General features: G+C 44.5%; 3 protein-coding genes across 7 annotated transcripts in view; 1 reads left to right on the forward strand and 2 right to left on the reverse strand.

Moving 5' to 3' along the window:
• Positions 1–3165: 3165 nt before the first annotated feature.
• Positions 3166–18335, reverse strand: LOC108098336 (rho guanine nucleotide exchange factor 7). 5 transcript variants are annotated; one of them, XM_017201174.2, is made up of 9 exons: positions 17900–18335; positions 12984–13368; positions 12724–12924; positions 11950–12370; positions 11655–11894; positions 8088–8511; positions 7674–7919; positions 5669–6538; positions 3166–4096 (listed from the first exon to the last, which is right to left on the reverse strand). In XM_017201174.2, exons 2-9 carry the CDS (start codon positions 13319–13321, stop codon positions 3903–3905), a joined length of 2934 nt encoding a protein of 977 aa, XP_017056663.1. In that variant the 5' UTR covers positions 13322–13368; positions 17900–18335; the 3' UTR covers positions 3166–3902. The 5 variants fall into 5 exon arrangements, with proteins under 5 accessions (XP_017056663.1, XP_017056664.1, XP_017056665.1 ...); XM_017201175.2 differs by lacking the exon at positions 5669–6538; XM_017201176.2 differs by lacking the exons at positions 3166–4096; positions 5669–6538; positions 7674–7919 and adding an exon at positions 9278–11582 and having other exon boundaries at positions 8084–8511.
• Positions 18336–18601: 266 nt separating this feature from the next.
• On the forward strand, positions 18602–20484 carry LOC108098332 (la protein homolog). The gene is made up of 2 exons (XM_017201165.2): positions 18602–19663; positions 20005–20484. The coding sequence occupies exons 1-2, from the start codon at positions 18695–18697 to the stop codon at positions 20197–20199; spliced, it is 1164 nt and encodes a 387-aa protein (XP_017056654.1). The 5' UTR covers positions 18602–18694; the 3' UTR covers positions 20200–20484.
• Positions 20485–21379: 895 nt separating this feature from the next.
• Positions 21380–24413, reverse strand: part of LOC108098331 (protein spire) — a 37470-nt gene continuing 34436 nt past the window's right edge. Inside the window, 8 exon segments of the mRNA XM_017201159.2 lie at positions 21380–21897; positions 21957–22165; positions 22167–22271; positions 22335–22538; positions 22602–22826; positions 22828–22941; positions 23151–23296; positions 23588–23674. Coding sequence (XP_017056648.2) covers positions 21678–21897; positions 21957–22165; positions 22167–22271; positions 22335–22538; positions 22602–22826; positions 22828–22941; positions 23151–23296; positions 23588–23674 — 1310 coding nt within the window. The 3' untranslated portion in view covers positions 21380–21677.

Here is a 24413-nt window from a genome sequence, read left to right on the forward strand (position 1 = left end):
GGGCATTAATAACACCAGTCAATAATGCATACGTATACCCGATGTGTCCCGAAGCTGGCACGCTCGCTTTGAATGTAATTAGGGTCACATGTGATGGAGACGGAGATGGAGCCGGAGATGGATCACGGAGCACAGAGCACAGACCATTAGAGTCGCAGCCACCGCACCACACTGGTGGTTTGACTTCGGGCCAAAACGTATCGCCAAATGGTGGCTGACAAATATCAGAGCAGAGTGGGCAAGCAGCTAAACCTTTTTAAATAGTCTTGCCCTAAAAACATCGTCGCAATGCACAGAAAAAAATGTTATAGAATATTTAAAGCATAAATAAAAAAGTGTTTTATTTTAATTCGTATATTTAACATTACTTAATCAAACTATACAAGCAAACTTTTTAAATTGACTTAGTCTTATGTTGTATTATTTTTCCCGTGTACTTAACCACAAATCAACTCGCTGCAGACGTAGGAAAAACTTTGCTTGTCTCGAGAATTTGGGTTAGAAGCATCGCATTGCATTGGCACCGATCGAATTGAGCCATCGATGCCAGCCAACGCTGCGTATACGTACGAAAATGCTGATGCAAACGAGAGTACGAGTATCGCATCGTATCGATGATGGGTTGTTCTGTCTTCGCCTGATTTTATGCCGCTACTCACGATTACTGCAGATGATGAGCTGTCGACGATGCGGTGGCCAATGTGGGTCATCTACTCGTATAGCATGTTTAACCGCGGAAAAGTGTTTCTAGGCTGCTCTTGACTAATGCTAATGCCATCTGACGACTTTGCATTCGAGCCAAAAAGAGTGTTTGAGTGCCAATTACAATTTACTGAATCACTTCGATATTCAAATTCATAAATCACAAGCAATGAGGAGTAACGACTCCCGGGAAACTAATGCCGATGATCTGGAGGTTGTTGAACAAGCTTCTCCAGATAAATAGATGGTAACTAAACACCATAATCATGGATTGATCACTATACTCTAAAGGCAAACAAAAGAGTAAAAACTAATTTAACATTTCTCCGAGTGCAGTTAACCAAACCTGTAATTTAATTAACTTAACCAGGAAAAGTCAGTTAGGAACAGGCTATAATTACTTACCGGACCAGTAAAAGTTTATCAACAACTATATAATAAAGTGAAGATTATAAATTTCGTGCTTTGGTCTGATTTGAATTCCAAGAACTCTGGTCGAAATCTAAGGAAAGTAATTATCTCATTATAATGGAATATAATTAGTAGTATCTCAGACTTAAGGTATGAATTTAGCCGGGTAATTAATCATGATAAATGAACTAGCTGTAACCGACTGTCTCCGCCTTTTAGTAATTTATTCACCTCAGCTTAAAGTGGATGAACGAAAAAATCGGAGGTGCTGCAACCATAATTTACAGCAATTAATAACAGTTTGCTGACTTTACGGAAAGGTCTATGGAAAGGCAAAGCACATTTCTCCGAAAAGGAAATCAAAAGTAAAAGCCAAAGCCAAAGCCAAAATCGAATGAAAACTGCGGACGAACAGAAGCCACAAACAATATCGCATATCCGTGGATATATTAACATGTTATAATAATTCGTGCTCGACTGCTAACAACCATGGTTAACCAAATGAGATAAGCCATAAAGCACAATTGCTACATATGCGATGCACAGATTGCGGTTTTCGTATTGTAATTTCAATTTCAGACCAGAGAACAGAAAACAGGGAACAGAGAAACTGGCAGATGAAACTGGGATGCTGACATCCGCGGGTTAGCGTTGAAAATGGGTTAACTGTGCGCGAACCAGATGGATTATGTGTAGCCAGCGCGGCTCTATTAAGACTTTAGGTGCTCCGGCTTAGAGAGTTAATTCTAGTGCAGAGCCAGTTTTATTTTCCCTACCTCCCGGGGCAATCAAGGCTATTATTTTGGCCGCAGGATGGACGGATTGATGGGCTTGTGGCAGGCATTAGCGAACTACGTAGAGAAACTATTACCCAAAATAAATAAATAAAGCGAATTAAAAGCTAAACTGGTTTGTGGTAAAATAATAAAATACAAGATCTTCTTTTAATGAATTTAAATAATTATTTTTATTATCTCGACTCGTGAGCTGTTGGTTATAGTCCTCTCAAAACTAGACAGGTTCTTTAGTACAAAATGGGGGAATGAAATGAACTACCCGCATAGTTGAATATCTTTACAATATAATTACGCTTTAATGGCTTTAATTTTATGAGGCTTCCCCCAAGCCAGCATCCTCTTTCTCTGCGTGTAGGACTTGATAAATTGCCAACCAGGTAGTAATTGCTAATTATAAATAATTTAATAGTTGGAAAATATGAGAGGCAAGCCAACCGGAGAGCCGAGCTCTAATGATTGTCATTAAAACTGCAGTGGAGTGAAGTGGAGCCGCAGGGCTGAGGTGCCACAATATCTAACCGTTTAGTTAAGCAGCTGCAATAAATTTGGCCAACAAGCAGGGCGGTGGCAGAGGAACTTTTCCAGCCAACTTGCTGCAGATTGCATGCGAAAACTTCCGCCAGCCAACCAGCCTTGGCATCCGCAAGTCCAAAGTTTCTTAACAACAACACCCAGGTTCCACGGCCCTGAATCTTCGAAGCCCCCAAGCGGCCAGGAAGTGGAAGTGACACATTCCGGCCAAGTCAGCTCGAAAAGCCAGCCAGTAAAGCCAACAGAGCCATAGAGCCAACAGAGCCAGCCTGCATTGTTCTCAAATCCTTACTGACACACTGAAATTGTTTTGCCAACAATGTCGCTTGGTCTTGACGTGGTTTGTTGCTCATTTGTCGCCATCTGCCGCTGCCACTGCCACAATCTCCACCACTGCCACCATCGCTTCCTCCTCATCGCCTTTCCCGCTGACTGATTGCAATCTCATTATGCTCCCCTGCAGTCCGACATGGGTTTCCTCTGGGCTTCCTCCAGTAGTAGTCGCACGAAGCAGAGCAGAAAAATCCCCCGGCATTCCGAATTATTCAGCAAAATTGTCAGACAAGCGTTAGCGGTTATACATTGTTTTAGACTCGTTAAATCGTTAGGCATTCCTCGGATCCGGAGTGTTTTCTGTTGCTGTTCTGCTTATGTGGGCTGTTCCCCGATTGCAATCTGCTGGTTCTGCTACTCGAGAACTTAATCACTGAATGAAAAGCTCTTATTAATTTACATTTGTGTATATATTATCCAATAAATGTTCTAGGTGTAATACGTAAATACAACTTGTTTGAGCGATGTTTCGTTTTGTTTTTGCAGCTTACTAAAGTATTGGCACATTTTGTCAGAATTTTGCATTATCTCAACTTTAAATCATCATCCGAATAAAGATCAAAACTGGGACTATCTATTCTGATAACTTACACAAGCAGCTGTTAAGGGGTTCTAAACTAAATTATGTAAAATCTAAGCCAATGCAAAAAGCAAGTTGTGCTGTTAAGTTAAAGATAAAAACTAGTCATTATAAATAATTATTTAAAATCAGATGGGTTACTGAAATCATTAAAAATTTAAAAAGACGATCTTGATTATTGATTTCTAAACTGAATTATTTGATCGATGCAATAATATTTTATAATAAATTTCTAGGTTTTTCACTAACATCCTTGATAAATCGCATCGCAAAAATAAAAGTAGCTGCTCTCTACACACAATTGGCATATTGTCCACTCACAAATATACATACACATATATAGTACTTGGGTTAATACAATCCATATACGATCCTAAAGTCCATTTGTAGATAATTTTTTGGTAATTGACCCACTACCGTTCCCCCGGGAGATGCAAAGTAAGGTGTCTAAAAAACGAAGGGGAATTAAAGCTAGAAGCAGCGGCGGGTATCGTTTCGGTGCACCGGGGGATCGGGCAATCCTCTCCAGAACCCAATCACTTGCATAGTCAACACTTGGGCGTGTTGGCCCCGCTGCTCACGCTGCTCGTCTCCAGGTGCTGCATCAACAGCTGCTGGAGATCGGCTCGCAGGGCGCGCTCCTCGTTGATCTGCAGCTTGATCTGGGACATGTCCTGCTGCATCTGCCGGATGGCCGTCCACAGTTGACGCAGCGTGGGGGTCATGTCCTCGTTTTCTAGGCCTGTTTTTCGGTTTTGTGTTTCGGTGGATAAAAGAAAATCGAACAGAGAACAGAATATGTTAGTGTTGTGTGTGAGAGATCGCATGAGGGGATCAGCGGGGCGGTTCAATGGCAATGTACAAAATATGACTGTGTTCGGGTATAGAAATATGTTTAGGCGTAAATCATAACTTTAAGCTATAGCTAGGAAACATAAAGTGTGTAAATCTAGAACATTTATGGCTACGGAACACTTCGTTTTAATCCAACTACAGGACATCAATCTATAGGCTACTTTAAGGTTTATAACTATATTAATTAACAACAAAACACACAACCACACAGACAAACAAAGGGAGATTCGTCTTGTAAAGGATTTTATTCATTGTTCTTCGATCAATTCGTTGAGTTATTTCTTTCTCTCTCTCGTCGACAATATCAAATATCAACTCAATTACAGTACAAACGTATAAACTGGTTAATAGTAGAGTATATAGTAGTTCATTTGGTTAGACAACGTTTCTTTCACAAAACACTTACAAAATAAGTTCGTTTAGCCTGCGGTCAATGAAGCCCAACAGTAGGTTACTTTGATTTAGTTGCTGAGTCTAGCTAGTGTATGACTAACATTTAAAGCGCACTCTTTGATTACACATTGCACACTCCTTGATTTAATTGCTTGCTAGGCAGGTAACGCACACTTAATACAAAAACTCACTAGGTCGATGTCCTCGAAAAACACAGATGCAATAAGGAGTAAGAGTATGTTTAGTAAACGGTTTCGACTATGGCAATCAAGCACATTTAGGTGTCCCATGGCAAAATTGTGTCCCACTTTCGTTTTGGCAAGTAAAAAATAGAATTTTCAAAGCCGTGGACGGAAATTTAAAGCCCTTCTGTTTTGGCTGCATTTTTGCAGCTGAACTAAAGTCTATAAACGTCCAAAATAGAACCAGGATTCAAGTGGCAAGATTCTTCCATCAAAACATCGAATAGCATCTAAACTAGTCACTTTTTCGCCAAGTCTTTTCACAGGTTACACATTAATAATAAGCTAAGTTAGATGTAAAACAATATAAGCTAAGCACAAACTCTAGTTATAGTCTAGATGCAAGGTGATTCGCTCGGCTGCCTGACTATTTATTAGTGCAGTTTAACATCCGACAGCTGGGCGAACTCCTCGGCAGAAACATCAAGGCGCAGCTTAAGGCTAAGACAATCAACACGGATACAAGTTACTTGTCCATTCGCTTACAACTTCATGTATATATAGTATTTATAGATCGCTGGTCTAGAATCTAAGGCTTGTGGCATTGAAAGCTTTGCGCAGCCAGTAAATCAACTAAAAATCAATAAACATTTGCACACAGAGCGCATTCAAAGCAAAGCATCTGCATCTGTATTTGTATCTGTATCTGTATCTGTATCTGTATCTGTATCTGAAACTGTAACTGTAACTGGAGCTGAAGCTGGAGCAGCGGGATGCGATATGCGGATGCGATGCGATGCGGATGACTGATGAAGGCATGATGATGCCCCACACCCCGACTCAAAGATGGTTGATCTTGCGCCACTGTTTCATCACAAAATTACCGCAACACCAGCTGCCCGACTGCCTCTTGCTGCCATCGGCATTGAGTTCCAGATTGCCGGAAGGACCTCCATTGCTGCGCAGCAAATCCCGCTCCACATCGCTGTCATCGGACCGTTCGCCGCCGGCCAACTGGGGAGTGCTCCTCTGGAGCGTGCTGGTCCTCAAGGCTCCGCCGCAGTTCATCAGATAGCCAGCTCCGTATCCCGCATACCGATGCGAAGTGGAGGTCTCGAAGGAGCGATTCAACCTGCGATCGTAGAGTCCCGGGTGTCCCGGAGGATTTGGTTTCACTATGGTTGTGGTGGTGGGGGATCGTTGGTAGCTCTGCTGGGCCACCAACTTGGGAGCTGGCTTGTTCTTCCGGGGCAGCAAAGGTGAAGTGCATACATTGTCGTATCCCGAACCAAAGCCACTCTTCAGGCGATTCAGGGATTTCCTGGTGGCCCTCTCCTCCGACAGAGCTCTCTGGTAATCCTTGATGAAAGGCGATCCTCCTGCTCCCGATAAGGAGTATCTCTGCGCAGGTGTGGTATTCAGCGAGGAAGACACCGAACTGGAGTACAGATTAAAGTTGTTTGGACTCGCCTCGCGCCAAATGAACGAGGAGTTCAAACTGCCGGCGGAGTGCTGGCGACCTGGTTGCTGCTGGGCAAGATGTTGCTGTTGCAGATGTTGCTGTTGCAAGTGTGGCTGCTGCAAGTGCTGCTGCTGCTGCAAGTGTTGCTGCTGCTGCTGTTGCTGGTGATTGAGGTAGGGTGAGGTGCCAACGTTGGCTATGAAAGGCAGCTGTGGATTGGAGGTCGAGAAGGTTTTGCTCGTTTTCAGCTTGCCACCGCGGATGGGCAGACACGGAGTCCAGGGTTGCAAGGCTAAAGATCGATTTGGATCAGGTCGGATTGGAATAAAGAGAGAGAGAAAAATGAAGAGATTTGAAGAAACGGAAAAACGAAATACCAACAACGACAATGGGTGGGAGAAACGTAGAACCAAAACCCACAAAGTCAAACAAAAAATGGATAGTAAAAGCGAGAAATATCACAACGTCAACGGGGAGACAACCACAACAACCATATGTAAAGGGGTGAATAAAGCAGGGATGGTGGATATATATGGATAGTATTTCCTACAAGAATGACAAAGGATAAAACAAAGGATCCCAGTAGCAGTAGTTTGGGTGAGTAAATCAGGACTGTGGGATGAGTGTGCAAAAATGGTAAACATAAACCTCGAATCCAAACAAACAATATACAGAATGTGCTGCTTAATGCTAATGATTATAAATGAATTTTTGGATCTGGGAATGGGAAGAGGAGTTGCAAGAAACGGCGCTGGGAATAAATTAAACTAAAGTTTACAAGGTAATGGGGTAACAAAAATAATATTTATTTAAGGTAAAACACGAAATAATTCCAATTCGATTGTGGTCAGTACAAATAATCGTAGAAATACAGAATAATTGACATTATTTAAAGCAAAAACTTTGGTTTCCTTTGCGCGCTGCTTAGCACCAATTGCAGAGTTGAGTTTGTGGATCTTAAAACGAAATCAATTGCCAATTGTACAACTAAAAAGTCAATGGTTTCTCTTAAACATAATTTGGTAATCGGTTAACAATTTGTAAGCTTAAAGTTAATGGTTCAACTAAGCCTAATACAATGTTCTCGGTTAAATTTGGAAAATCTATCTTGGTTTAGTGCAACGTCAGACGCCTTGTTAAAAATGAATAAAACCATGAAATTATAGAGCAACCAAACCGACAAAATGATAAATGGTTCGTTTAGCGCCCGGACTTTTAAGTGAGTCTCTGTGTGTTTGTGTGAGGATTGTACAGCTGTGTGTGAGTTTGTGTGTGAGATTGTGTGTGTGTGTGAGTGGTAATTAAGCAATTTAGCTAACAATTTTCAGCTCTTGTTCTTCAGCAAATGATAACCAAAGTTGGTTCGGGAGCACATGGAAGTCCTTACAGCTAGATGAAGCACATCTGGGATGGCCGGCGCCACTTACCCGAGTGGATGGTGTTCCTCGCGTTGTTCTGGTAGGCGGCACAGTAGGCCTCGAACACCCGCAGCACCAGGGCGTCCTCCTCGTAGGTGGGCTGGTTCTTCCGCCCGCTGCAGTAGCTGGCCAGCGCATTGCTGGAGCTGCTGCCGCCGCCACCGCCGCCGCTGCCACTTCCCGATCCGCTTGTGGCATTCAACAAACTTGGCCGCAACGGCGGCGTGGGACGCAGGCAGCTGATGGTCCAATTAGCTGGGGATTAAAGACAGAAGTTAGTTTGAATGGTTAAGTAAATCAAAGAAAGTACTTCAAGAAAGTAAAGGGTTCATATAAGAATCAATTAAATGATTCTATTATAACACAAGATTTTCTTGATGATATTAGTTATATTATTACATCTAAATGATGCGAATGCCTCACCCTTTGTGCTTCCTTTCCTTGCGCTTGGCACCCCCATTCCCTGCGCTGCCGCCGCTGCTGCTGCCGCTGCCTGAATTGCTGGACTGGCGTCCATGGATGACGCCGGGAGTGGAGCTGCTGTCTTGCTGTTTGGTATCTGGACTGAATTTGATCTGGGGCCGGCTGCCCCCAGATGACTTGGCAGACTTGGTGGTTGTTGTGGATGCAGATGATGTGGTGGAGGCGGAGTGGGCGTGTACTGATTGTAGCTGAGATGGTGGTTGAACGACTGGCTCCGTTTGTGATGCGACATCGAGTTGGTGGCCGGGGAGCCCTGGTGGCTGTTGCTCCCGCCGCTGTTGCCGCTGGGCGGGATGCTGCTGGGCGTGGCCGGCGGACGACCGCCTGTTGGCAGGAGCAGGCTGTGGTTCGATGGCGGCGACATCTGCAATGCGACAGATAAAAGGTTTTATATAATATCTATCATTTACTTATCAATTCTTAAATTATTTAAGTAAGTCTTAAGTTAGTTTCATGATCGAAAAGTATCTCTTTAACCGCCGTCAACAGGATCAGCGGTTCAATAACAACAAGAACAACGTACAACGGCAGGCGGAGGCAGGTCCTTCAGGCAAATATCCTGCAGCGAGCAAAGCGCAGCAAGCAAATCGAATCGAATGCGTTTGTTTGGTTTCTGATTTCGAATTTTCATTCTCATTTCGAATTTGTGTGTTGCTGAGCGTTAGATAAATGTTTTGTAATTCGTTTAGCTTTTGATCGGATGGAATTTCAACTCAAACATAGAATCAATGAATGGAGAACAGTTCTTTGGATATGATGAATCTTATGAGTTTTAAATTAAATGTACAGTTAAAAACTGATAAATCATTTTTAAAGTACCCCTCTTTTAATAAATTTTCTTCTATAATTTATCAATCAATGATTTCGCTTTCGGTTAGTCAAGGAATGTGCTAATGAGGAAGCATTGTGTGGATGCGAATGGTGACTGGTTTTCTTTTTGGACGTGCTGCTTTTGGCCAAATGGTTTTATGGTTGGTCTGAGCATTAGGGTTTGTTTTTGGAACATGAACATGAGAGAGCAAAACGAATTTACAAAACAATCAAACGGAACACGTGCACGGAACAAACGCCGCCGGCCAGGAGAACCGGATGCCCATCGAGGAGACACCTCCTTTGGCCACCTGGTCCACCTGGTCGATCCACTTCGGTTTGCTTGCCTTCTTCGGCGCCGGAAGCACTGTGTCCCATGCAAATGGGGCAATCGATCGAGGAGGAGTCGTGGATGGAGGCGATCATCCCCTCGTCCTCGCTGCACAGCGGACAACTGGAGGATGACGTGGTGGTCGTCGTATTGGTGGTACTGGTGGCACTCCCATTGTAGTAGTCTGCGCAATTCTGGCACACCGAGCAGTACAGTGCACCCTCGCTATAGCCGCTGGCTCCCAGCGAGCAGAAGCAGCTGGAGCACACCGATCCCGAGTCCTTCGAGTCCTTGGAGGGCAGGCTCTTGTTGTAGGCGTGTGCGATGCCGCGAACCACCTCCGGCGGCAGGCGCTCCTTCTTCCACCAGTGCGCATACATCCCGGATCGGAAGGTCGGTCCTCGATCCTCGAGCCGATCCTCGGAGCTCGAGCTAAACAGGAGATCGTTGGACGGGACACTCCGGGTAGTCTCATCCATGCTCGCGCTGGAGGGCAGGAAAATACTCCTCGAGTTCACTTGCACTTGAGCGGAACTTATGCAAGTGGATTCCTCTTTGCGGTTCGTGGGAGTGGTGGGTTCCTCTGGCAGTGGAGGCTGCTCCTCCACAGAATCTGCCACATCTTGAGTGGCCTCCGGGGTGAGGAACTTCTCTCTAAACATTCCGCACACATCGAACCTCTCCGGCTCCACATTGTCCAGCATATCCTGGCCAGCTGCTTCGAGGGGAAAGTAGCATTCCGGATTGGGAGGATCCGGTGAGGTAATGGTGCAACTGCCCGCCATTCCGCTGTCACTGGATCGCGGACTGGGACACTGGGAGCTCTCGCAGCAGCGGCACTTGGTGTCCAGGTGGAGATCCGGATCTCTGCGTGGCGGAGGCGGTGGAGGAGCCGGGCGATTGGACATCTGCAGGAACTGATAGCTAATGCAGCGTCTTATGGAATCCCTGCTCCTCTCCGGCGGTGGATTGCGCTTTTTCGAGGCAGTATCAATGCAAAGCTCCGTGGTGGAACTACTTCTTGTGGCGGGATTCGCCTCTGACTTGGGATTACCCGTCGAGGGACTGTCGCTCTTGTGGGAAACCCTTTTATCCGAGTTGAGTATCATCTTTGGAAAGGGAGTGAGCTCCCGCTGCAGCTGTAAAGGATTATCAAGAGCCTCGTCGTAGTTGTAGAGCAACTCCGCTTGCAGTTTATCCGGAGCAGTGCGACATGCAGCTGGCAGATCCATGGAACTGGAGTGCAGTTCGTCCTCCTGCTCCGCATCCACACTCTGCTTCTGCATCTCCTGGCGATCGCGCCACGTGGGCACATAGACCTCTGTATTTGCGCTCTGGTTAAAACGATTGCCCACAAAAATGGTGGGCATGCTGTGCCGTTCCGTCGGCGAAGCTGGCAGTGGAGTGGGTGGCTCTTGGGCACTCGACTCCAGGCTGAGATCATCGGGCATGCTGGCCAGGTTCTCGCAGGCGGTGAAAGCGCCGCCCAACCGACCTGCATACATGGAACTGGCATCGGAGCTCTGCTGCTGCAGGGAGAAGGATTGCTTTAGCTCAGGTCCCTCCTCCACGCAGTTGGTGATGCTGCCACCCACTCCAAGCTCCAAAGTTGCCGTGGAAGTGTGCACACTGGAATTCCGAGTAGTGGATTTGCGAGCCAGAGCTCTCAGAGCCCTGGAACCAATAACAAGCGACTCCTTTTTCAGCTCATTTTGTGCCAACACCTCGTCCGTGTCCACGGAATCCAGTTTAATGAGATTTATCGAGGAGCAGTGCCTCCTGCCACTCGGGCCATGGTCCACAAAAGTGCCCGCGGAGTTGCACATGGAATCGTTGCGCCTGTTCTGGTAAAACTGCACGTATTCAAACGGATCCGAGTCGCAGGAATGCAAGAAGTCATCCTCGAATTCGTCATCGTAGCTCTCCGAATCCGTGCGCAGCTCGATGGCATCCTGCCGCTCCAGTTCCGACTGCCCCGAATCCTGGTTGGCATTGAGATCCTTCAACTTGGCGGCCGCCTTGTGGCAGCGCTTCTTGCGCAGCGCAATCCGCTTGAGATCGATGCTCTGGCGAGCCTGCGGATAGAGCAGCATCTTCACAATCGCACTCCTCAATCCGCCGCTCTTCACCAGCCGCGCAAAGTGGGCACTGAGATTGGCGTACGGCGCCGTGGGCGGGTAATTGCTGGGGGGCAGGGTCAGTCGAAGGGGGCGCACAAAACACGGCGGACCGGAATAGTAGGCACAGAGCGAGAACCGCGTGCAGTAGCCACGTGAATCCAAATGTTGACTCAGCTGCTCACGATTCAAATTGTTGCCAAAACGAAACGATAATAGAGGTAAATCGAATGGGAGTGCACTACTTACATGGGCGGCATTCAGGTGTCCCAGCGATGAGTTGCTCAGGTTGCTCAGCTGCCGCTTGATGCCCATCGGCAGGCTGGGATTGTTGGCATTGAGCAGCTCCACCCACTTGTTGGCCTCATTCGGACCCTGGCAAACAGCCACAATGCGATCGATCAAGGGACTGCTGATTTCAAAGGCGTTCTTGATGGAGTCCGTGTCCTCCAAGCGATTCACAATGATTCCAGTCAGAGGAAGTTTACCCTGTAATAAGAGTGGTTATTAATTAAGAGTTTTACAAGATTAAAAGGTTTTTTACCTCGTAGATAAACGCACTCATCCGCTGACTAACGCTCAGGAATAGCAATGTTTGCGGGAAGAGCACAAAGTAGCGATCGCGGTGATCTGCTCCAACTGCCACGCTGCCCATGTGGATAATGTCTCCGAGGGTGCTTAACTCCTGGCCCTGCCATCCACGCACTGGTCCTGTGAGCACCTGCAGCTCCAGTTCCTTTTGACGACGCGTGGCCGAACAGGTGGCAGCTATATCCTTGTACACAGCCACACTCCTTTGGGTGTCGCCTCGATCTGGATGACTGCTCTCCATGTGCCGCTCCAGTTCCTGCAGCATGGCCGAATATTTGTCCAGTCTGCGAAAGGGTTTTGAAAGACCCGTGGTAAGCACAAGTAATCCCGGAGTGGCTGCTCCCTGTCGCTCCATGTACTTCTCCAAATCATCCCTGTGGGGTAAGAATAATATAATATTATTATACGTTTTTATCTATTAAAATGTAATACCAATTCAGCACATTTCATCCTTATAATTCTTATATGTAGCGAATAATTCCGCAAACCATAAGTTACAGACTTGACGGACCAGAAATCAATAAATATAAACAAAGAAAACAGAAACGCGAAATGGGAGCATTTCATACGAGCTATATTTATCAGGAATGGAATCGAATACGCAGCTATAAATAAGAGCTGGCAGAAATTGCCAAGAAGAAATATGGAATGCGTAACTCAAAATCGACATTTCACAAACTAATAAACCAAACAGTTTTATCTTTTTCTTATACTCTTATAAACTCACTTGTACTTATCCAAAATGACAATGGCCTTTGGATGGGCGGCACAATAGGCCTGGTGGACCTTCTTCATCAAGGGGGCACTGGTGAGGAATAGCTTTCCCACCCGATCGTTGCACTCCTCGATCTGGATAAGCAGGTCCTCGTGCGTTCGCACGATCTCCACAAAGTTGCACATCAGCTGGGCGTACTCATCTTGGCTGAGTCTGCAAAAACAGAAATTTAATAAGGAATTCAGGAAATATTTAATAAGCAAAATACTTACATCTGCGTCTGTTGCATGGGCTCTAGGAAGTTCTCGAGCAGACCCTGCAGCTCGGCCACGTGGGCTCGCTCCGAGTCGAGCAGATCCTTGAGGACCACGGAGCGGTACTCCTGGATCTCCTCCGGCGGGCGAATGGTCTCCGCCAGGGGCAGCTGCACCTTGCACTCGTTCACATAGTTGCTGGGGAACCAGCCAGTCTTGTCGTTCAGCGTTCCCTCCCACCAGCCGCCGTCCTCCCGCTGGGTGACCGTGATGAGATCGCCCTTCTGGAAGCACAACTCGTCGTTGTTGCTGCCCATGAAGGAGTACTCCGCCTGCACCACCAGTGGCTGATCCATGCTCGGGCTGTTCAAGGCTGCTCCGGATCCGCACTAGATTGCTTCAACTGAGGAGAAACGAGACGAGACGACGGGTTTTGAACTTGAAACATCAGCCAGGCAATTTGTTCAATGGAACGTCTTTCCCCAATGAATAGCATACATATGTGAACATATCTCTCTATATACAGCACCTACGCATTATTGCAGCGATGAGCAACATCATCATCGCCCATCGCTTGGAATTCCTCTGGCTGTTTGGCATTAGCCAAGAAATAATAATGGCCCCAGAAAAAGAGCCAAAAAAAAACAGGGAAACATTTTCAAAACATCTGTCGAGAAACGCGTGCGCAAGTTTCTTGACACTTTGCCGGCGACTCCCCTTCGGGTTTTACTTTTCTAACCCGTTGCAAGTGTGCCTGGAAAACTCGTGCCAGCTACACGATGGCCAAGGTCACTCAAGCTGTGAAAAGCCATTCAAAAAATTGGCTAAAAATCACTCAGTTATTGCGCAAAGACGCAACATCTCGTTTAGGGCCATAAAAACAATTCGAAAAAACCGGACAGCCAAACATATAAATCATAAACAACGACCGTGTCATGTTGAAAAATATTTACGGTCCAGCTTTTTATAGGTTGTATGAACAATTCTTTAAGAGATCAACATTTCGATTCAACACATTGCAAATCAATGAATGTTTATGGTAATCGTTAAACACTTTCGTTGGCGGAAATGGGTTGGGTTTTTCAGAATTTAATGGCAAGTGCATTTGATCCGTGAAATCAGTCATCTATAAAAATAAGGTATTTCGCAAAAATACTTTCGACATTGGAAAATGAAAAGACTACGTACAATAAATTCTCAATGTTCCATGGCACACTAAAATTATCTTTTGTGTTTGCGACAACAACTTGTAAGTAGTCATATAACAAAAAGGGGGAAAGTTTCTATACTTTTTGTCATTGGAGCTGAGTCATTTATGAAAGTCGATAGCCACTTATGGGATTATTTAGAGTTAGACATACTTTGTTACCATTACGGGACACATATATAATAAAAAGTATATCAACTGTTTATACGATAACTAAAGAAAAAATGAATACACTTTCTGTATACTTTGTATTATTGAAATATAAATCACATTTTCCTGCTTTTGCCGCAATGAGTAAACGGAAAAATATGAATAACATATTTTTATTTTGCCCAAAAGCAAATTTGTCTCTGCTGGGATACTAAAAATAAAAAGCCGACATAAGTATACAGCTTGGCGATTTGCAAATCCCATATGGCAGACGGGAACCTGGCTAAATGTGAGTGGTTCTTCCGAATAGTTGGCTTCACTTTTACAGATCCCCAAAGGGAGAGGAAACACCAACGAGTTGTCAAGATTAATCATATGATCTCCTAGGAATTTAGAACGAGATTATTTCCCTGAGGCAAGGTCACGTTTTGGTTGCACACACGCATGAAAAAGCCTTTAAATCGTCGCCTTCTCGCCACTCAGACACTCGGATATATGTACCCGCTATAGTCTATATAATCGGATTGGTATATACTTTTTTAACAATAAATTGTTGTACGAAAATTTGCCGTTTTCCGCCGTTTCTGCTGCTTTCAGACGTTGCACCGCACGCGTTCATTGCTTCAGCGAAACTGGCGACCAGACGACAGAATACAAAATACAAAATACAGAAAAGCGGAAAATACAGAAAGACTGGCGACAAATGGCAGCCGAATTTCCCGAGCCATCTGAAAAGTGCCACTCTCCTCGTCACTCTCGCTGTCTTCGCGGGATCGCGAGAGAATCGAATATATTTTCACATATATCCGAGCGGATACATCGCATATTTTCACGAAAAATCAACAGAGATGTGACAAAAAAAAATATAGATCCGGGGACAACCTTTATTTTTTGCTTTTCCAAAATGGGGACTTTGGGGGATCGTGCTGTATCTTAATTTTATTTCATTGAGAAATAAGCGACAGCGGTAGCATTCCTCGATATGCTTTTGTTTTGTGTTTTCAAAAATCCCATAAAAATATTTGTGCCAAGATATAAGTGAAATACTTATTCAATATGAATTCTTCCATGTTTGCGGATTCAGTCATCAATTGGGAACTTCTGCATATATGTAAATATGTAGGTCTTGGTTAGACCACTTTATGAATTATTTACGAAAATTTCACCTGTTCCTTTCTGTTTCCTGTGAATCATACGACATGTCCATGGAATGTGGTTTCTGTCACAGATTCTGAGAATAATAATCTAGAATCTCGCGATACACATGTTGTCATTTTAGCAATAATTCGGCATTGTGGTTTTAATCGGATTATGGGGTTAGCAACAATATAAACTTAAATTCTGTCTCGATAAATTTACAAGTTTGCAAAGCCAAACAATAAGGTATCTTAAAATGGTGAGACCAGGATTAAGGGTCAAAGCATTCAAAGACTTCAAAGCCTGACATGTAGGGATTATCCGCTTGTATATGATTTATAATTACAATGCAGAAGCCAAGCCAAATCTATGCCATTTCCCCTCTGCATCGCACAACCCTGAAATCACTTTAAGTCCATGGCCGGCAACAATCAAATTTCCGTAGGTGGTGGCGCTTCAAACGTTGCAAACTGAGGTCAGATGCATAAATGCAGATACAGAGATGCACAGATGCAGATACATACCCATTGATGCTCTCAGAACATAAAGCTGCGACCGCACAAAATTTTAATTAATTCATTAACTTGCACATGGCGCCGCGCAGAGCAACATTGCAACCACAGATACAGATACAGATACAGAGGCTGATGCAGATGCAGATAGAGATACAAAGACAAAACACACTAGGCCCACGCTCTCTAAATATAAACGATCTCTTGGTTATTAACGATCTGTCGCTGAAGGCAGAAATCAAATGAATGTCCTACGGCTTCCGGAAATGCGCAATTTGACGGAGAAAACGTCGCATCGCAGGGGAAAACCTCAATCCGTCGTCTGTTTATTTTCGTGGGGCGACAGAGAACGTAAACAACACATCGGCCAGAGATGTGAGAAAAGCGAGTGGCTCTGCTTTTGTTTTGCTTGGCAAAGTCAGGGGGAAAAGACAAACAAAGCCAGCCAAAGGCAAACCAAATTTATGCAGTTCTATCTTGTCACGGCCGGATCCGGATCGCTATCCCTAGTGCCTCGACCGAACTGCACTCGGTGCCCCTTCAATGTGTCAATACCGAGATTTACAGCCCGCCTGCCACCACTTGAGATGCATTTCCTCAGATATATAGACATAATATAATTTGATTGCTTCGCCGTATTTATAGATACTTCTTCGTGGCGGAGGAAGTTATCGGTGGCTGTGATGTGGGCCCACAAAAGAGGTGAGCGAGTGGGAGTTCATAACTCGAGGGGCTTCAAAGTTCTCGTATTGCCAACACACCGAAAACGAGGTCAACGACGGAAATATGAGAAAATTCTGTTCTTTAAGCATCCACGAATTGATGGCCAGCGTTTGTTTTGGGGAAAATATTCACATACAGCTATTCCTGAAACGCTTTCATTAAAGCGCAAAAATAACAATAATAAAGCAGAATGGGGAAAGAAATGCATTAAGATACGAATTGGTAATACCCTAAAAAATTAAATTTGGAGGTTTGAAATATGTTATCAAAGTTTCTAAGATTAAAAAAAGCTTAAAATAGAGCAAACTTTTAAGGAAGGTTACTGGAGTAATAGGAGTAATAAGTAAGAAGTTTACTTCAGTTAAACCAACTTAGTTTTTGCCAAACAAAAAAACCTCTTAGAACTCCAACTGAACCAAATGTTTTTTTTTAAGCCAAAACCAAGACCTCTTTTGTGAATATAAAAGAGAATGAACCTGCATTCGGTTCGCCACCGCCTTTCATAGAAAATTCTCTTGGCATCGGTTCAAAATTGTTCGGGTAATGATGCTTGTTGGTCTTGGGGATCCAACGGGGGATTGGGGGCTTTGAGGGACGAAAACGTGCCTCCTTCGTCGCCCGGGAGTGCAGTTTATTTTCACAGGAGGAGGCGGCGGCAACAAACAAACACTTGCCACAGGAACGGGAATGGATGCAATGTAGGAGCCTTTGCTATTGACCCAATGGATTATGCAGCCGGGCTCCTCAACCTCGGCGACCTCTTGGAGACGGCGCATAGGAAGCTTCCATGAAAACCGGCAACAAATTGCTATTGCACGAGGGGCAGGAAGTTGAGCAAGAATTGCGTTCAAGTACAGAAGAACTTGTGCAAGAGTTACGAGAATAGTTTTGTAGCAATATTCCAAATAAAATTTAAAATTCGAATAGCAAACAACCCCATTTCTAATCAAACAAAATTTTCAAAAAAGTTTAATTTTATTTTTAATTTTTAAGTGTTTGTTTTAAGGAGAGTGGACTGTAACCTTTTGTAGTTGGGAAGTCTGTAGATGCCTCTATTTGGATGACGCATCGAAGGGCGGTGGGGGTTAATTTTCCGATGCCACTGAACCTTCGGCTAGACTAATAGTTATTGAAAAACCTGAGTCATTTCCATTTCCCAGCCAAGCTGTCTGAAAGATTTCATTGCTGTTTTTTGTTTAACTCACCTTCAGCTACGTTTCGTTTTAACAAACATTTGTTGCTCCGTTTGTTGTTGTTCGTTGTCGTTCGTTGAGCAAAAATAGAATAGTGAGTAATAGTGGACTCTCCCACACTTTCGTTGCTTTTGTGGCTATTTCACCCTTAATATTAATATACACAATTAGTTATATACCAAAAAGAGCACAATTTTCACTATTTATTTCCCGATTTTCCAATTTCTGGCCGACGCGAACTGCACTCCGAGTATTCCGAAATACTTGTTTACGCTAGCGCCGCATTCGTGTTGTTGGGGTCAGCCGCTTAAGGGGCCCTTTATTTTAACCAGGTGTACCTATTTGAGCACTATTAACATCACTATTTTCCCATGGCAAACATAAATAAAACACAGCGCTCGACCAAAATAGAAACTAGAAAACCAGGGCTGCGATCGCCCGCAGCTAAATTGGGGATGTGTGCGTGCCAACAGGTCCTTGTCATCGATAGTGTTATCGATGAATCAGCAGAATACCGTGATTTTCAAATCAATTTCAAAAATGTATTAAAAGAAATTAATTACTCGAAAACTGTTAAAATTTGAGTAAAATATTTATTTAATAAAAGTTATTCACTGGTTTTGAGGGTTACACTTGTTAGAATTTCAATAATGTGAATGTATTTAGTCAAGATAGCTTCACGTATTCTATTGTAGATAGTTGCATTTACCGTTTGCGCATCTCTATCGTTCCTGTCGTCGCACACGTGTTTTCGTCACCGCACGCTTATTTTTCTCTCTGTTTCTGCACGAAATACTCACAAATAAGATGGCCGAAGTAGCTGAAACCCCGAGCGTGGAAACCCAAGAGGAGCAGGTGCCAGCCGCCGAAGTGCCGGAGGCTAAGAACGGTGCATCCAAGGAGGAGCCGGCTCCGGCCGCTGAGGAATCCGCTGGCGAATTCTCCAAGCAGGAGCGCGCCATTATTCGTCAGGTTGAATACTATTTTGGCGATGCCAATCTGAATCGCGACAAGTTCCTGCGCGAGCAGATCGGAAAGAACGAGGACGGATGGGTGCCATTGTCCGTGTTGATCACGTTCAAGCGATTGGCTTCCCTGAGCACAGATCTCGAAGAAATTGTGGCCGCGTTGAACAAATCGGAGGAGGGCCTCGTGGAGATTAGCGAGGACAAGCTCAGTCTGCGCCGCCATCCGGAGCGTCCAATTCCCGAGCACAACGAGGAGCGTCGCAAGGAGATCCAGGAACGCACTGCCTACGCGAAGGGCTTCCCTCTTGACTCGCAGATTAGTGACCTCCTGGACTTTGCCTCCGGCTTCGACAAAGTGGTCAACCTGACCATGCGCAAGCACTACGACAAGCCAACTAAGTCGTACAAGTTCAAGGGCAGCGTCTTCATCACCTTCGAGACCAAGGATCAGGCCAAGGCCTTCCTCGAGCAGGAGAAGCTCGCCTACAAAGAGCGCGAGCTGCTGCGCAAGTGGCAGGTGGACTACCTCAAGGAGAAGCAGGAGGAGTACGCTCAAAAGAACGAGAAGCGCAAGAACAAGAAAGAAGCCAAGCAGGAGCCGGCCTTCGAGCTGCCCAAGAATGCCATCGTTGTTTTCGAGGGAGCCCCAGAGACCTCGACTCGCGAGGAGATTCGCGAGGCTTTCGAGAAGATCAAGGACTTCGAGGTGGCCTACATCGAGTTCGCTAAGGGCGACACCAAGGGCTCTGTGCGTTTGACTGAAGCCGATGCGGCCGAAAAGTACATCGCCAAAGTGGAGGAGGGAAAGGTAAGAATACCACATTGCATTAAGTTTAGCTCGTTTTAAACTTAGGCTGTGATGTTTGAATACGGGGTTCCACAATTTTAATAGATAAATAATATCCCACCCAAAATATCGCAGAATTGTTTAGCAAAAACCCATCAATTTTATTAAAACCGGTTTAAAAATTTTAAGTGCAACCATAAATTCTTAAACTTTCTGCACGAACTTTATTAAGTCAAACCTGTTTTTAGCTTGCATGCTATTTTGGACTTCAATATAAATTGCATTTATAGAAGACTTTCAAAGAAGTACAAATGTTGTTATCCCCCAACAACTTATCCACTATCTATTTTTACCATCCTCAGCTCAAGTTCAACGACGAGGTCTCTCTGACGCTGCGTAAGGCCACCGAGGAGGAGGAGAAGGAGTTCATCGACAAGGCCATCGAGTTCATGAAGAAGCGCCGCGACTTCACCCGCAACAAGGGCAAGCGCTTCAACCGCAAGCGCCACGGCGGAAACGACCACAAACATGGCAGCAAGAAGGCGCGAGGGGATTAAATCCTCCGCCACCCGAGTCCCATTTCCGTTAATGGCAATAGACCAAGCTAAACTGTTACTCGGTAGATCTAGTTGACCTAGCTGTAAGCTCTTACTTATATTACATATGCTTTCTTGTAGTTTGCGAAATAATCGTAAGAGGAAACGAATTTTCTCCAAAAAATATGTATAGTCTGTTACATAGATAACGAGATGAACTCTAATTTATTTTACATAGAAGACTACGAATCCATTTGTTTCCTTAAACAGAAAGCTAATAATAAAGACCAGTTTGTAAAACCCAAAGCGATGACGATGGTTTTATTTGTTTCATTAGTTTGTATTTTTTTATTATTGCTGTTTTGTGTATTTTCGATTTCTTTGTGTGTTGGTGTGTGAGTGTTAAATTATTGCAAATGAATTTAACTTAAAATCATAAAATTTAATATTACAAGTACTTAAATGCATTTACAATTATGGAGAAAAGAAACAAAATTGTTCAAAAAATGTTTAGAAAAACTATAGTAGTTACAATACAATTATTTTGTTAGGGGTGTGCTTTGCATCATCAGCTTGTACAATTAATTAGAGGTCGCTTACAAAATAGTCGCACTTAGGGGAGAATTAAAACTAGGCGAATTAACTAAATAGTTTGGCTCGCATTGCAACGCCGACTAAAATTAAATTAGGCTATAAAGTAGTTCTTGCGTTATACATTGACATTGTAGTTAATTTGGGAACAAAACGAAAACTTCACAAGGTAAACAAAGATCTGCGCAAGCACAAAAGTTTCACAACAGTTTCGAATAACTATTTTCAACAACCGAAATTCTCTTTTCTCTGAACTGGGAATTGTATTACGAATATTGGTGTATTCCGTACGATACTTCGCTCATGCTAAATCGAGAGCAGGAGGCGGGGGTACAACTAAGATCGAATATATGTGCACTTGATATACGCGGATACAAGAGTTATGATTACGTGTACTTAATCAACATTTACGCATAAATTAAACAGTTATAAACAACGGCATCGTATTGCGATAATATAATGTATAGCGACGTGTAAGTTATCATCTTTATAAATAGTATGTGGTGGGGTGCGCTCAAGCGGATCTCTCTGTAGCCGGCAGAAAATGTACAAAGCTTCAGCTCCAGGGATTCTCGGTATTATCCATTGCTTATTCACTAGACTAACACGATTTACAAACGAGGCTCCTTGAGGCTCTATCCTTTAATGTGTACAACAGTCGATCTAAACCATACAAATGTAAATAGCTAATTATCGAAGAGCGTTTCAAAGGCCCTAAAACAGTCGCACTGAACATGAAAACGCATACAGTTCTGGAATACGCGGTCAGTAATCAAATAATGTCCGTTGTCGTCAATGAGTCATCAAGTCATCAAGAGATTAACAGCAAGGTCAGTCGTAAGAACATTCCATTGCAACTGTCCTAAGGTCTTCAAAAGCCCTCCACTTTGATTCATTCCGATCGCCGCCTATTTCCAGACGGGCGTCAGATCCAGGGTGAGATTCTGAATGGTGCGGTTTCTGGCAGAGCTGCGCTTCTGCTTCACGGAGCTGGTGATCTCGTTGACCAATCCCTGGCAGTCGTTGCACACGGTCACCTGCTCGCCCCGCAGGTTCTCCTTCTGCTCCTGCGTCTGGGCGAGATGGCTGCCCGAGGAGAACAGGTTGAAGCCCCTCGAGAAGCGGGATCTGCAATACAAAATATGAGTTACGAACATTGAAAACTTATGTATGGTTTGGTAACCCACTTCCTCTCCAGCGTGCTGTTGTTGGAGAGCGGTCGATATGCTGGGCTGTGCACCGGCAGACTCCTGGGTCCCTCCATGCTCCTCGACATGGCGTTGTTGTACTGCTGCTTCTGCTGGTGAACGCCCGAGGGTCGCATGGCAGCGGAGTAGGAGGCCGACATGGCCGCCTGGTCGTGCAGTGCCTCCACAGCCTGTCCAGTGGCAGCCGCCGCGGGAGGAGCAGGATGCTCCGGGTCCCACGCTGATGCCCGGCGTGCTCATGTTTGATCTTTGGTGCTTGGGCGAGGATGGGGCACTGCCCACAGTGGTGCGAGTCTGCAAGGAAACCAAAAACACAATTTAATAATTGAGAAACAGAAGCAGTAAAACAAACTTTACCTTTCGATCTGACTCGGAGCGCAGGAGTCGCTCGATCAGGGACTTGGGGAACTGGTCATCCATGATGTTCCCCGTCGAAGAAGAGTGCGCCTGGTGGGCGTGATGGGAGGGCGATGGTGTGCTCGAGCTGGCCGGACTGGACAGCAGCGAAGGCGAGATCAGCACGAGGGGCACGTTGCGGAAGTGTTCCGAGGGAATGCGCATCTGAAAGATACAATTATTATTAGTTATGAAGAACTATATATCTCTGGAAGTAGTAAATCCCACCTTGGTGTAGCACTTGGCGCAAACGGTGCGCTGGCACAGCTTGCACTGGATGCCCCAGGGACCGAAGAACGAGAAGCGGGTGCGCAGGCACAGGAAGCAGACGCGACGCTTTTCAACATCCTCCTTGACGCGCACGTCCATCGGCAGGCCCTCCAGCTCCGCCTTGGTCATGACGGAACGGATGTGAACGATCTCCGCCAGCGTGACGGACAGCCGATCGTCCCCCCCGTTCCATCCACGTCTGTTTGTCCATGAAGGACTTGTTCCATGGCCCAAGCGAGGATGTTGAACTGGCCTCGTCTGTGGGTTGCGACTGCTCCGCGGGACTTTTCTTGGGCGTCTGCGAGGGGATAGTAATCATTAAATAAAGATTGTAATTAATAAAAGATAAAAAGATCGGATTAATAAGTTTCTAATGAATACAGATTCTTTGGTATGGGGACAAATTCCCGACATATTGCAAGTACATCGCAGATATGAATATTCAACAAAAGTTACGAGAACCCTCCTCCCCCCTTGAAATCTCAATCATATTGCCCAAGGACTCACCTCCTTATTGACGTCGTCCGATTGACGCGATTCAGGCCGCGTGGGCGGCATGGAGTGCGTCTCGTCCAGGTTGCTCTGGCATCCCACGATGGTGTGGCGGCGCAGGGAAGCCCTCCTCGACTCGCACTGAGTGGCCAGGTCGTAGGCTGTGGGTAAAACAGAAAGAGAGCACAATCAGTCAGGGTCAACGGGGCGGATGAGTTATTTCCATATGCGAGTTCGAGGACAGTGAAGGTGGAAAAAGCAGGGAAAAGTGGCGGCAAATGTTAAATGTCAAATGTTTATTTTAAAAGCAAGCTGTGTGTTTGTGTGTTCATGTGGTTTATGCTTTTATGGCTGACGTCTGGATGCAATTTCGAGATCCAATATGGAGGGACAATCATGCAAGATGGCAGTGCATTAGAATTTTCACTTATTTTCTCTTGGCAAATATTTACATTCCAGGGCCGTGTCGTAGAACCTGTGGTACTCGTCCTCCGTGAAGGATGGCTCTTCTGGAGGCGCCGTCTGTTTAGCTGGCTCCACTGATCGGGTTTCATTTTAATGTCAGGCAGCAGTTTATTTTGTTCGTTTTTTCAGTAATATTTTTTTTTTGTAAGCGTAATTTGTTTTGGCAAAGTTGAAAATACATTATTTTTATACGAGTAATGGCAACCAAAAAAAAATAGAGTTAGTACCAAAGGAAAAGCTACTTGGAGTGCCATACAAAATAATACAAGGGGCAAATTGCAGTTGACTTTCTTTTATTTCTACGTTTACTTAATTGTTTTCGTTTTTACAAAATATTTCGAGATTATTTGTTGTATATTTGTGTGTCTCATTGCGTGTGCTCGAGTGCCTCCTTAACCGATCGCCAATTTTTAAAAGTTATATGTTATTGTTTCAGCCCACACCAAAATTTCTCTTTGACTCGATTTTTGTTTTTTGTTCTTATTGCGATTTTTTGGCAACTATTCACTCGATTTCGTTAGGGCTTTGGCTTGCGTCATACAAAATCATAAAAATATATTAATCGATATAAGTTAGCAGTGTGTGTCACAGTAAAACGATCAAATACCTTGGCAAAATTAAGTTTGTGTGTTTTTGGTTTGTTGTGGAAGGAAAGGAAAAAGTAAGAAATAAAAATAATATAAATTAAAATAATAAAAAACTTAAACCATATTACAGACAGTCAGTTGCATTGCCATAAGACAGCTGCTAAATATATTTGTCATATGGTTTTTAAACTTTCTGTCTGCAATTAAAAACCCAAAACATATATTA

The sequence above is a fragment of the Drosophila ficusphila genome, unplaced genomic scaffold (assembly GCF_018152265.1).
Source record: "Drosophila ficusphila isolate 14025-0441.05 unplaced genomic scaffold, ASM1815226v1 contig_412, whole genome shotgun sequence".
NCBI lineage: Eukaryota > Metazoa > Arthropoda > Insecta > Diptera > Drosophilidae > Drosophila > Drosophila ficusphila.

Excerpts from the sequence above, each read along its gene's own strand:
- LOC108098336 (XM_017201176.2), bottom strand. The coding sequence starts at position 13,321 with ATGGATCAGCCACTGGTGGTGCAGGCGGAGTACTCCTTCATGGGCAGC. Across the intron at positions 11,583-11,654 it reads GACACCTGAATGCCGCCCAT|CTGAGTCAACATTTGGATTC; the intron begins GTAAGTAGTGCA and ends AATCGTGAGCAG. Across the intron at positions 8,512-9,277 it reads AACCGAAGTGGATCGACCAG|ATGTCGCCGCCATCGAACCA; the intron begins GTGGACCAGGTG and ends GTCGCATTGCAG.
- LOC108098332 (XM_017201165.2), top strand. The coding sequence starts at position 18,695 with ATGGCCGAAGTAGCTGAAACCCCGAGCGTGGAAACCCAAGAGGAGCAG. Across the intron at positions 19,664-20,004 it reads CCAAAGTGGAGGAGGGAAAG|CTCAAGTTCAACGACGAGGT; the intron begins GTAAGAATACCA and ends TACCATCCTCAG.